The sequence below is a fragment of the Erinaceus europaeus genome, chromosome 8 (assembly GCF_950295315.1).
Source record: "Erinaceus europaeus chromosome 8, mEriEur2.1, whole genome shotgun sequence".
In the NCBI taxonomy this organism is placed as follows: domain Eukaryota; kingdom Metazoa; phylum Chordata; class Mammalia; order Eulipotyphla; family Erinaceidae; genus Erinaceus; species Erinaceus europaeus.
In genome coordinates, this window is record NC_080169.1 from 71,421,880 (window position 1) to 71,435,214 (window position 13,335).

General features: G+C 37.8%; 1 protein-coding gene and 1 non-coding gene across 2 annotated transcripts in view; one reads left to right on the forward strand and one right to left on the reverse strand.

The window, feature by feature from the left end:
- Positions 1–8,173: 8,173 nt before the first annotated feature.
- Positions 8,174–13,335, reverse strand: part of SLC26A5 (solute carrier family 26 member 5) — a 63,558-nt gene continuing 58,396 nt past the window's right edge. Inside the window, exon 18 of the mRNA XM_060195710.1 lies at positions 8,174–8,355. Coding sequence (XP_060051693.1) covers positions 8,174–8,355 — 182 coding nt within the window. The remainder of the gene's footprint in view (positions 8,356–13,335) is intronic.
- LOC132540067 (small nucleolar RNA SNORA66) lies at positions 10,531–10,659 on the forward strand. Its single transcript, XR_009551335.1, has one exon. It is a non-coding gene; the product is annotated as a small nucleolar RNA SNORA66 (small nucleolar RNA).

Genomic DNA, 13,335 nt, shown 5'->3' on the forward strand with positions numbered 1-13,335 from the left:
CCCTACTAGGGAAAGATAGAAATAGGTTGAGGGTATGATTGACCCACCAACATCCATGTCCAGTGAAGAAACAATTATAGAAACCAGAACTCCCATCTTTTGCACTCCATAAAGGATTTTGGCCCATACTCCCAGCAGGGGAGAAATGATTCAGAGAGCTCTGAACTCCAATTCTATCAGGACCCAGTAAGAGAAGAGGAAAAAAGGAAGGACATTTGGAAGTAATAATAGATGCTAGTGTGACTTGGAAAGGAAGAGGAGATGGGACCATGGAGGGTGGGAAATATATATGTATATATATGACAGTTGTAGAAATAATAGTTAAACCATAGTTGCAACCTTGGGAGAAGTGCTGTAGCTTCCTGTAATCTTACCAAAATAGCTTATTGGCACATAACATACATTTTGATGTTATTTTATTTATTTATTTATTTATTTTTTGATGTTATTTTTTTTTCCTTACTACGTTGAATGATAAAACTTTGGCCAACCTTTTTTTTTAAGCATCTGATGTAATATTTTATTAGAGCCGGCCTATGGTGGCATATGGGGGATTGAACCTGCGACTGGAGTCTTCTCGCATACATTGTGCTATCTTTCCTGCTTTCTTTCTTTTTTAGGTTTTTATTTGTTATTCAGTAAAGACTGAAAAATTGAGAGGGGATGGAGAGGTAGAGAGAAGTAGACACACCTCCAGCCCTGTTTCACCCTCGTGAAGCTTTCTTCCTGCAGGTGGAGATCAGGAGCCTAAACCCAGATCCTTGTGCATTGTAATGTGTTCGCTTAACCAGGTGTACCACCACCTGGCTTCTCTCCTGCTCTCTAATTACATTAGACAGAGTTTTGCATGACTGAGGATAAGAGAAGCCAGAGTACCACTGAGGTACATGTAAGACTGGTTCTTAAAACAGGGACCTCACCTGTATGAGTCTTGTATTCTACCAGTTGAGCTATTTCCTTACTAATTTTTTTTAATTTTTATTTTTTATATTTTATTTATTTTCCCTTTTGTTGCCCTTGTTGTTTTAATTGTTGTAGTTATTATTGTTGTTACTGATGTCATTGCTGTTGGATAGGACAGGAATGGAGAGAGTAGGGGAAGACAGAGGGGGAGAGAAAGATAAGACACCTGCAGACCTGCTTCACCTGTGAAGTGACCCCCCCCCCCCCCCCGCAGGTGGGGAGCCCGGGGCTCTAACTAGGATCCTTATGCCCACCCTTGTGCTTTGCACCATGTGTGCTTAAGCCGCTGCACTACCGCCTACCAGGCACTTCTTAGTTCTGTTTTATGGTGGTGTGGGGAACTGAACCTGGGACTTTGGAGCTTCAGGCATGAGAGCCTCTTTGCATAACCATTATGCTATCTATCCCCACCGAAAATTATTTCTTTTTTTTTTTTTAATATTTATTTATTCCCTTTTGTTGCCCTTGTTTTATTGTAGTTATTGTTGTTGTCGTTGTTGGATAGGACAGAGAGAAATGGAGAGAGGAGGGGAAGACAGAGAGGAGGAGAGAAAGATAGACACCTGCAGACCTGCTTCACCGCCTGTGAAGCGACTCCCCTGCAGGTGGGGAGCCGGGGTTCGAACCGGGATCCTTATGCCGGTCCTTGTGCTTTGCGCCACCTGTGTTTAACTCACTGCACTACAGCCTGACTCCCCGAAAATTATTTCTTACCCAACCGCTAAGTCTTCTTTGCCACCCACCATAACTACCTCCTTACCCTAGAACTCATAAATACCGAGACCAAGCACAATAAAGAATGTTTTTATTGCAGTTCATTCATAAATAATGCAAAATAGCAAATCTGAATAGATTTCTAGTTCACAAAAGAATAAGTTGATTACATAGGAAATACTGTGTTGCATTAAAACATTTAAGTATGGATGTTTTCAAGCGGAAAAATTAAAGCCCTCATAATCCCCAGCCAATATCTTTAACTTTTCATTTCCATAAGCTTAGCTTAATTAGAAAAAAAAAAACTCTATAACTGCCCTATTTTTTCTGGATAGAACCAACCATTTTTTAGGTTGTAATAAACACAGTCGACTAACGTTATTTAACGTTTTGATAAATGCAAGCAATTAGGATCTACTCATTGATAATTTTTTCATATAGCCACATACATCTTGAACCACACATGCAACCTAACATGTTTAAAGTTCTGAGGAGTAGTGACATTCCAATTAGTTCCCTGGTGAAAGTCTACGTACGCATTAGGTGTACAATCAGTTATTTGAAAAATGGGTTTTTCTGCATGCATGTCTTTACATATACCATCAACACAAGTGTAGCATGTTTGCATGCTATTTGAAAAGAGAATTCAGTTGTAATTTTACCTAAAATATGTATGTACATGTATTTGTGTAGACATGAGCATCAATTCATATCTATGTTTATACTTACATTGGTACTGGTAAATCAACCCAAGGAATTTATGACTTTAGAACAACATATAATGTTCTTTTAAAACACGTAACATTTAAAAAAATGTGATTTGATTTATAAAACAATTTCCACAAAGCTCAGTTTCATTGATTACATAAAGTGAAATACTACATACCATTATAATAAAGGAAAAAAAAAACAACAGTTGTTCCCAAAGGCAAAACAGTTTTTCAAGATGGTCAAACTTATATTTAAGTAAGTAGGCAGGTTACCTGGTACAATGCTAACTTTTGAATATTTTATTGAATTTGGGGGGGGGGGTGGCTTCAAAACATTGTAAGCATTTGGGTTGGCTATATATTTAGATAACTAGATACTATTTTTACCCATTTTCAAGTCAGTTTATAACAATACTCAAACTACTACAAAGGCTCTAAACATTGAATCCTAAATGCATTCTTGAAAGGTACATTAGAAAGGACTACTGCCAGTTCCACACTCACTAAAACAAACAAGCTCACACCAAGTTAAGTTTTGTTTGATTATAGAATTTAGATAGATTAAAGGAACAGACAATCATGGTGCCTTCTTTGTCACTTTTCTCCCTCCCCTGACCCCCAGACAACGGCCCACTCCCTATCCACACTCTCTTAACACCTAACATATTCCTTAGATAACCACCATGCTATTGCCCCAGCTCACCTAATATTTACTCCAGGCTACATTCCTTAGGTTTGCTACCTTCTCCATACACACATGAATGCAGAACCTTTTTTTTTTTTTTTTTGATTTTTAAAATTTTTAATTTTTTTAAATTTCTTTACTGGGGAATTAATGTTTTACATTCAATAGTAAATACAATAGTTTGTACATGTATAACATTTCCCAGTTTTCCATATAACAATACAACCCCCCACTAGGTCCTCTGAATCCTTGGATCTGTATTCTCCCCACCCACCTTTTACTTTGGTGCATTTTTTTTAACCAGAGCGCTCCTTAATTCTGGCTTATGGTGGTGCTATGGATTGGATTTGGGACCTTTGATGCCTCAGGCATGAAAGTCTTTTTACATAAACATGCTATCTCCTCAGCCCCCAGAATCAGTCAGTCAGTCAGTCAGTCAATCTATCTATCTATCTATCTATCTATCTATCTATCTATCTATCTATCTATCTCTTTGGAGATAGTCCCCTTTCTCTGTTACAAAGATAAGGGTACATAATCAACCATATGGAGTAGATGTTTTAGATGTTATCTGAGCATTAGAAAATGTGCTACTCCCAGGGCTTACAGAGGATTCATGTCTTTTATTATTTTGCTAAGTCCTACTGAAAATAAGATAGTTAATTAGGATCCAATTGTCAGCTCCCATATAGTTATACAGGGTCAAGGTCCATGGCAGGGGTGGGGAATGTATAGTGGTTTGAATCTGCCAAGGCAACTGCAGACAGGACTCAAAATTGAATAAATGGCACTTTCAGCTGGGAGGTGGTACACCTGGTTGAGTACACATACTACATTGTGTAATAACTAGGGTTTTTTTGCTTGTTTGTTTTTTTAACATTGTAAGCATTTGGGTTGGCTATATGTTTGGAGAACTAGATACCACTTTTACCCATTTTCAAATCAGCTTATAACAGCACTCAAATCATACTACTCTACTTTCTCAATTTCTTTGTCCAAAATAAACAAATATTGGGCTCGAACCAGGATCTTTACACCAGTCTTTGCGCTTTGTGCCAAGTGCACTTAATCCGCTGTGCTGCCGCCCTACCCCTAGTGCTTGAGTATTATGACATGCACTCAACCAAATATACCAACCACCCAGTCCATGAACTTTTCTCATAGCAATATTAAGTGCTAATTTTTAAGTAGACAACCTTGTATGGCCCATAAATGATGTTATAAATAAATAGCCAAAAGAACTTTGGTAATAAAAAGGTACCCCATCCTTAGGAGTTTGCTGAATCTGGGCTCATAATTGTTTTCAAACATACTTCATTTATCTATTCATAAGGCAGAAAGTTCAACCACTGTCATTGATTTGAATAAAGCAAAGGACTTCTCTATATGGGACTTTCCTGACATTATGGTTGCTGTGTAACCTAGAAGTAAGATTAGTCTAGTCCCTGTATCAATGTGGTATACTCATTTTGATAGGGCAGTATGGACCTATATTTGACATAGAGCTGAAACACAGACATGTATAGACTAGCAGCCATTAATGTTCAGGAAGAAGATGGAGAAGCTTGACTAAGTGAAAAAAAAAAATCAGGAAATTTTGTACTAAATGAAGTAATTTTACATTCCAATATATTTACATAAAAAGTAGATCCTGAAATGCAAAGGCATGCTGAAACAAAAACACACTTTCCTCCACTAATACTTAAATGCTTCCTATATACACAGTAGAATTCTAACCAAAATAGCTTAAACATTTAAGAACAGCAAAGTTAAATCCAAAATGTTAAGATGTAGACATATATTTTTGTACATTATTTTTCTTTTTTTTAAATTTATTTCTTTATTGGGGAATTAATGTTTTACATTCAACAGTATGTACATTATTTTTCATTCTGTTAGGACCTAGGACTTGGATATTTTCTGTGTAAAGTATTTGTTGAAGAGTGGTGCTAAAGAACATATAGCAAAATATATAGTTTAAAAATCTGTAAATTCCACTTTAATGACTGCAATGATGTGGACCCTTTTATAAAAGTTCCTAGTATCAGCTGAAGTTCTACAACTATATGCTCTTTCAGAAGGCAGTCTGTATTAGAAAGCAGATGTATCTGATCTTATGTGTAATGATTGCAAAGGAAATAACTGGATGGAAATCTAATTTCACTCTATGTAAAGTAGTAATGAGAAAGGTGAGCTCTTCTTTGAGTTAAATTAATAAAGTGACTGGCAAACCTGACAGTAATTAAAGCAAACAAACCACATAGTTTGGTTTCAAGTAGGCTCGTGCTAGTGTAGTTCTTGCTGGGATGTGAACAATTTTCTCTTGTGTTATCTCTATGAAAACTAAAATACGGATTCCATAAGAAAACATATAAAAAGGACAAAATGCTTATTAGCAGAAAATCTTAACAGAAGTGACTTTATGACAAGTTCACTTTGGTATGTTGATATAATGAGTAAGGAATGTAAGAGCTCCAGAAGTTCCAGGTTCAATTCCTGGCATCACCACATGCCAGAGCTGAGCAGTGCTTTGGTTGGTCTTTCTTTAAACATAAATCAACAGTTTAAAAATATTCATTTTATTTTTTAAAAATCGTATATTTATGGGAGAGGCAATCCGTATCACTTTAGCAGATGCAATGCTAGTGTTCAAACTCAGGACTTAATGTTTGAGGATCCATTCTGTTACCTCCCAAGTCCCAAGATTTATTTGAAAAAAGAACTGTAAGAACAAGAACTTTTGATGATCAATTGCCTTGAAGGTTCTCCCCTCCTTTAGAACATTCCATATTTCTATATCAATTTGAAAATTGATTGGAATAAGCATCTAAATTATAGGCTTAATGCTGAATTTTGTAAAAGGATAAACTGTTAACTACTAAGGATTTTTAGTGAAGATATTAAACTGTACCTCTTAAAATCTTTATTACTTTACTGTTAACAACCACAAAGCTGGGGGTCCTAGGGGCCACAACTGTGACAATATGAGCACCAAAACAACTAGTAAGACTGAATAACATTGAAACTATAAAAATTCATGATTCTATAATGATACTAAAAAAAAAAGCGAGAATTCTAAAAGAGCCTAATTTGTCACCATTGATCAAATCAGCTTATTACTTGGAAGTTGATAAGTAATATAATGTCCAGCTTGCCTTTCAAAGAAGCCCCATACAGACAACTAACTTACTGTACTTGTGGATGACCAAATAGTTCAAGTTGAGCAGGAAAGCTGTAATTTATATTGTGACATCAGCTAATAAATACAGAAGAAATGAGAGAATTAGGAAAAAAATCATAAACGTTAATTAAATTACTGATCTACAAAAGGAATACCATTTGATGTTAAACCCCAAACCCCTGGGTGAATGGGTAATAGGGATCAAGATAAAACAGTGATCTAGACTCAATAATAGGCTAGATAGGATATGCCTTTTGATATCTGAAGCATGTGTTTCATCTATGCCATAGCCTAGCAAAAAAATCCTATTCAAATCAATAAAATATTTAGATAAAATTTCTATATTTTAGTTAATACAGGAAGTATAGGAATAAACTAAGTAACACCTTTAGAAAGTAACTAGAGGGTAGGGATAGATAGCTTAATGGTTATGCAAAGAGACTCTCATGCCTGAAACTCCAAAGCCCCAAGTTCAATTCCCCACATCATAAGCCATAGCTGAGCCATGCTATGGTAAAATAAATAAGTAAATCAAAATAAAAGAGTTACGATAAAATAAACTTAAGGTATCAAGGAAACTTTCAAACATAAAATGAGTAACTGGACACTTTCACAAAGCAGGGTTCTACAAGGTGACGGCCCCTTTTGCAAGTCAATGTCACTAAAAAGAAAGGACTATGTCAGACTTAATAAAAAGACTTTAGGAACCTAGAAAGATATGATCAATGTAAGGCTACAAAATGAAAACTTGAACAAACCTGTAAGAAAATTGGAGACTACTGGTGAAATTCAAATACAGTCTGAGGTATACATGTTCTGGAATAAGAAGGGATATTGCTTACTAAAAATTAATAAACAGCAGAACACTGTAGAAGATGATGTTGTAGTTGAAAGATGTGAATACAGAGTACATATGCATAGAAAAAGATCTGGAAGGATATACATTCGAGTTGTTAGTGATAATCTTTGGTGGCAATACAATATTTTCATTTTCTTATTTTTGTCTATTTTCTCCAAAATACACTTACATTGTTTCTATAATTAATAAAAGTTTTTTTTTGTTTTATTATCTTTATTTATCAGGTAGAAGCAGCCAGAAATTGAGCCAGAACAGAGAGGGAGAGAGACACCTGCAGCCCTGCTTCACTACTCGTGAAGCTTTCCCTCTGTAGGTGGGGGCCGGGGGCTTGAACTCAGGTCCTTGTGCACTGTAACCTCTGCACTCAACCAGGAGCACCACCACCTGGTCCCCATAAAAGGTTGTTTTAAAAGAATAACTTTTGGGAGTTGGGTGATAGTGCAGTGGGTTAAGCGCAGGTGGCACAAAGCGCAAGGACTGTAGTAAGGATCCCGGTTCAAGCTCCCGGCTCCCCACCTGCAGGGGAGTGGCTTCACAGGTGGTGAAGCAGGTCTGCAGGTGTCTATCTTTCTCTCCCCCTCTCTGTCTTCCCCTCCTCTCTCCACTTCTCTCTGTCCTATCCAACAACAATGATATCAATAACAATAATAATAACTACAACAATAAAAAGGGCAACAAAAGGGAATAAATAAATTAATAGAAAAAAAAAGAATAACTTTTAGAAAATCATGGGCTTGCCCCATCTGCTGGACGATTCTGTTTACAGAAACTGTAGATCAACAACTACAAAACCAAGGTACCACTCACTACTCATCTGGTGACAGCACATCTGATTTACAGGTCAGATACTAAAAAGTAACAGAAATGTCACTACATGATAAATGCAGGCAGGAGGCCAATTCATATTTGAAATTTTCAATAAAAATAAAGCACAAGGAAGGTACATCTTGCTATGCATCATTCACCCTCCAAATCAAGCCTTGACTACTAATACTTAGCCTTGGGAAAAAACATCTATTGCCTGGTAAAGTTATTGTATTTATGAAAAGCTAATGCCCCTTCTATGCCTCCGGAGTGGCGTTGGGCTCTGTATCCTCCTGGGGAGGAGGAGCTGAGGCTTGCTCAGCAAGCGCCTCTCGAAGTTGGCTGCCCAAAACTGCATCGTGAATGTTGTGGAAGAGCAGCTCCAGTAAGGCAGGGTTTTCAAAAAAACGGTTTCGAGTGAGGTCATTCACAACTTGTGCTATAAAAGAAGAAAAGAAGATTAGTTCATGCTTCTGGGTGTTAGTCTTGAACAAACATGTATAAAAAAAAAAAAAAAGAAAGAAAAAGTCACAGGCTGGGAGGTGGAGCAATGGCTAGAATGTAGGACTTGGAAACATGAGGTCCCAAGTGTTAGAGTGATGATGCTCTGGTTCTCATGTCAGGTAAATTTAAAAAAAAAAATGTTTTTAAACCAGAGCCCTGTTCAACTCTAGCTATGGTGGTGCGGGGGATTGAACCTGAGAGTTAGGAGCCTCAGGCATGAGAGTTTTTTCGCATGACCATTATGGTCTTTATCTCTGCCCAGGTAAATAAAATCTTTTAAAAAATTAAGTCTTTTTTTTTTGGCCATCAGGGTTATCATTGGGGTTCTGAGCCAGTACTATGAATCCATGGCTCCCAGTGGCCATTCTCCCCCACCCCCTTTCTGTTTTATTTAATAGGACAGAGAGAAATTTAGAGGGATGGGGGAGATAGATAGGTAGATAGACAGATAGATAGAGAGAGAGGAAGAAAGAAAAAAAGAAAGAAAGACGTGAAAATCTGCTTCACTACTTATAAAGCATCCCACCCCTGCAGGTGGGGAGCAGAGGCTTGAACCTGGTTCTTGAGCATGATAATGTGTGCACTCAACTGAGAGGGCCACTATTTGGCCTCCCAATAGTCACATTTTTATGTAATTCATTTTTATATGGTGCTGGAGCATGGACTCAGGGCTTCAGACATACTCAGTAATGCTGAGGATCCTCACAGTCCCAATTAAAAAAAAAAATCTTTATCTAAGGAGAGAGAGACAGAAAGAGGAGAAACATGACAGCACAGCTTCCTTATCCATGCAGCTCCTTCAGGATCATCAATGGTACCCTCATGGAGTGCCAGGACTAGAACCCAGTCATAGGAGAAACTCTAACAGGCAAGTTATCTCTGCCTCCATATACTTTTTTTCTTTTTTAAAAAAGATTTTATTTATTTATTCATGAGAAAGAGGAGGAGAGAGAGAGAGAGAGAGAGAAAGAAAGAACCAGACATCACTCTGGTACATGTGCTGCGGGGGATTGAACTCAGAATCTCACTATTGAGAGTCCAGTGCTTTATCCACTGAGCCACCTCCCGGACCACCCATCCTATGTAGTTTGAATATTAAAGTAATATAGTAAAAGATTCACACCAGTCTCTGTCATACTTCAGTATCAACATACTTCTAGTCACAATTACTTTCAGTATTTTCAGCTCCAGAGAATAAATCCAGAGGCTTACATACATGCAACACCACTGGGCAGAAGCCTCCTGAGCCCAAATTAAAAAAAAAAGTGGACTTATTTTATTGTGACTTAGGAGTCGGTGCAGTGATTAGAGAGCTGAACTTACAGGCATGAGGACTTGGGGTTGATTTCCAGTATCACATGTGCCAGGGTGAGAGTCTGGTTCTCTCTCTCCTCTATAACTAATGAGTGAATAAATACTTCTAAAGATATATTTTAGGGCTGGGTGGTGGTGCACCTGGTTAAGTGCACATGTTACCATGTGCAAGGACCCAGGTTCAAGCCCCTGGGCCCCACCTATAGGAGGGAAGCTTCACGAGTGGTGAAGTAGTATATGTGTCTCTACGTCTCTCTCTCTCTCCCATCCTTTTTCTCTCTCAATTTCTCTCTGTCCTACCAAATTAAATAAATAAGTAAAGTTAAATTTTTTAAAATTATTTAAAAAAGATATATATATATATATATATTTTTTTTTTCAGTACCAGGGATCAAACTGGGAACTTTAGTTATGAAAGTCCAGTCATCTACCAGTTGAGCCACTTCTCCAACTACCCATTTTTGAAATTCATCCTTCCTTCCTTCCTTCTCCCTCCCCGTACTTCTTCCTTCCCTTTTCCCCTCTTCCTTTCTTTCTCTCTCTCTCTTTCTTTCTCTTCTACTGAGAGAAAGAGGTGAGATAGCACAACACCTCTCCACTTCTCTTAGGAACATCCTAGCCCTATCCATGGTGCTCCTATTTCAAACCCAGGGCTTAGCACATTGTAAATCACATACTCTACCAGGTGAGCTATCTCCTAGTACCCTAGTAGTTCTTTATGTAAATAAAGATAAATATATTTTCTCCTTTCCTTAATTAAGTGATATCATACATATGTTATTCTAGATATATTTTTGTGTAGAATCCATCATTGTGTATAATGTTGCAGAAATGAGGGGAGCCAGGCTTGCTAAAGTCATTGTGGTGATAGAAATGTGTTAGCCTCAGAAGCTACTGAGGTGGTCCTTTCTATCCTACTATAGTGTTACTGTCAGTTACTGAATTTTTATAGTCTAATAAGTAAAATAAAATAATTTACTTTGATAATCTTGATCTTTGAATGATTACAGAGAATAGAGCTTAATGAGTACCTAGACATTAATAAGTTCATGTATTAGAACTTGCGATATATTTTTAAAAGATTTAAAAAAAAAATTTATTTATTTTCCCTTTTGTTGCCCTTGTTGTCTTTTTTATTGTTGTTGTAGTTATTATTGTTGTTGTTATTGATGTGGTTGTTATTGGATAGGACAGAGAGAAATGGAGAGAGGAGGGGAATACAGAGGGGGGAGAGAAAGATAGACACCTACAGACCTGCTTCACCACCTGTGAAGCGACTCCCCTGCAGGTGGGGAGCTGGGGGCTGGAACCCGGATCCTTACGCCGGTCCTTGCGCTTTGCGCCACCTGCGCTTAACCCACTGCGCTACCACCCGACTCCCGTGAACTTGCGATATTTTATTTCTCTTTGATAATGTCTTTTCAAATCAAAGTTACAAAGTTGTTTTCAGCTATGGTTAAGTTACATTCCCCTCCCTTTGTAATAAAAATTTTTAAAAATGAATATCTGTTATATAATCTTTTAACTTGATTTTTAAAATCACAGCATGGTATTCTATACTGTGTAATTGCCTTAGTTTACTTAACTGGCCTTTTTTTGTCAGACACTTAAAGTTTTTCTAGTCTTAGAATTTTATAGACAGTATTGTGATGAAGAACCACAGAGTATCATTTTATTCTAGTACATTGATAAATCTGCTGGGTTAAAAGGCAAATAAATGCTTTTGTTATTCTGAAAGATAATGCCAGTCTATCTTCCATAGGGGCTGTTCTATTTTGCTCTCCCACCAGCAATGCCCGAGAGCACGTGCTACCCAACAATCTGCCTGCAGATCATGTAGCCAATCATTTTTAACTTCTGCCATCCTGATAGTTAAAAAATGGTATCTTTATGTAAATTTCATTTTAAAAACATGGTTTTGGTCAAAATTTAATGTAAAACCAAGTAGACATAGGAAGTTCTGGAGTCTCAGTGTAAAAATAATCACAACAGTCACATACATTAAGAAAATAGGAGGTTTGTGGTCCGGGAGGTAGTTCAGTGGAAAAAGCATTGGACTCTCAAACATGAGGTCCCAAGTTCAATATTCAGTAGTACATGTACCACCAGAATGATGTCTGGTTCTTTCTCTCCTCCTATCTTTCTTATTAATAAAATCCTTAAGAAGAAAGAAAAAAGTTTTTAGATAGGGTAACCTTAAAGATTATAGGTAGTTATATTTGTGGCAGTCATGCAGTTATTACTGAAAAACACACAAACTGAAAACAATGATTGTATTATCTCTTTTACTGCAACTCCAGTTCTGGAGGCATGCCATGAATAGCCTTAAATAGTGATAGGAATGTCTGTAGATGACTACTTTCAGGTAAGTGTTGGTATACTTCTAAAAACCCCTTCTGTTTCATTAGTTTAATCCCCCCTGCTTAACACTATTCTATTTACATAACCACTTCATTCTATTTACATAACCTCTGTTAACAAGCACCACCTTCCCTCCAGGGCATTGGTGGTTTAGTGGTAGAATTCTCACCTGCTCCACCCTCTCTCCTTGTCATACCCTGATTTTCACCAGTCACTTTTCTCTCCACCCTCTCTGCATCGCATCCTGTTCCCACCCTACTGGGCTAGTTAGTATATTTATAAGGACAAGATTGTATTTTTTAGTTTAGTTTAGCTTAGCTTGGTATAGATTGCACTGCGTCCTGCATGAATAAAGAGATACTGCGTACAACCCAGCCATGGGTCCCTGGTCATCTGTTACCCGACCGTGAAGCCAGCCCATCGAAAACAACGTATGGCGACCACGAAGGGACTGGATCTGCGCAACTCCCAGATAAGTGAAGACTTTGCCTACCTATGCACTATGGTCTTCTCTTCTACTTATGAAGAGGTTTGCCAAAGCCTCTACTGTTTCATCATGAGACAGTTACTCTGTCTCTGGAACATTTTGCTCTGGGCCACACTTGGTTTCCCTGACCAGGAACTTTGGTTTCTTGTGACCCTAATCATAGAGCTTGGGAGATGCACTGAGATTTCTCCTTGGACTTTCTGGATTCCCTCGCCCATGTTTCCTGAGGAAAAGGAAGACATTTTGCTCTGGGCCACAATTTGGTTCTTTATGACCGTATCGTAGACCTTGGGATATGCATGGGGATTTCCACTGGGACTTTCTGGACTTCTTCTTGCATGTTTTCCATGGAGAAGGACTACTCTAATTTGAGGAGCGTTCTCCAGTACCCTGGCAGTCCCCAAGAATGGAGACACGTGGTTAGTTCTACTCTCCTGATTGGATTCTTTCTTTGATGGGAAGACACTTTTAAAAATGGGTGCCTGAAGCAATCCAGCAGGAACAGTCAGAAGCACCCTAAATGGAATTTCGAGGAGCTTTTTGGGCTAGGATGCCCTCCGGGGACTCTTGATGCTACATGGTGAGATCTGTTTCGTAAGAGAGTGATTTGAATGACTGAATTTTTGTTTGACATTGACTTAAAAAAAAAAAGTGCTAGACACAGCCATGATTTCTAGAGACATCCAGAAACAATCCAAAAAATTGTTTTTTCCTCCTTTGATTTATTTTTTTTACGTATTGGCATAAATCTGA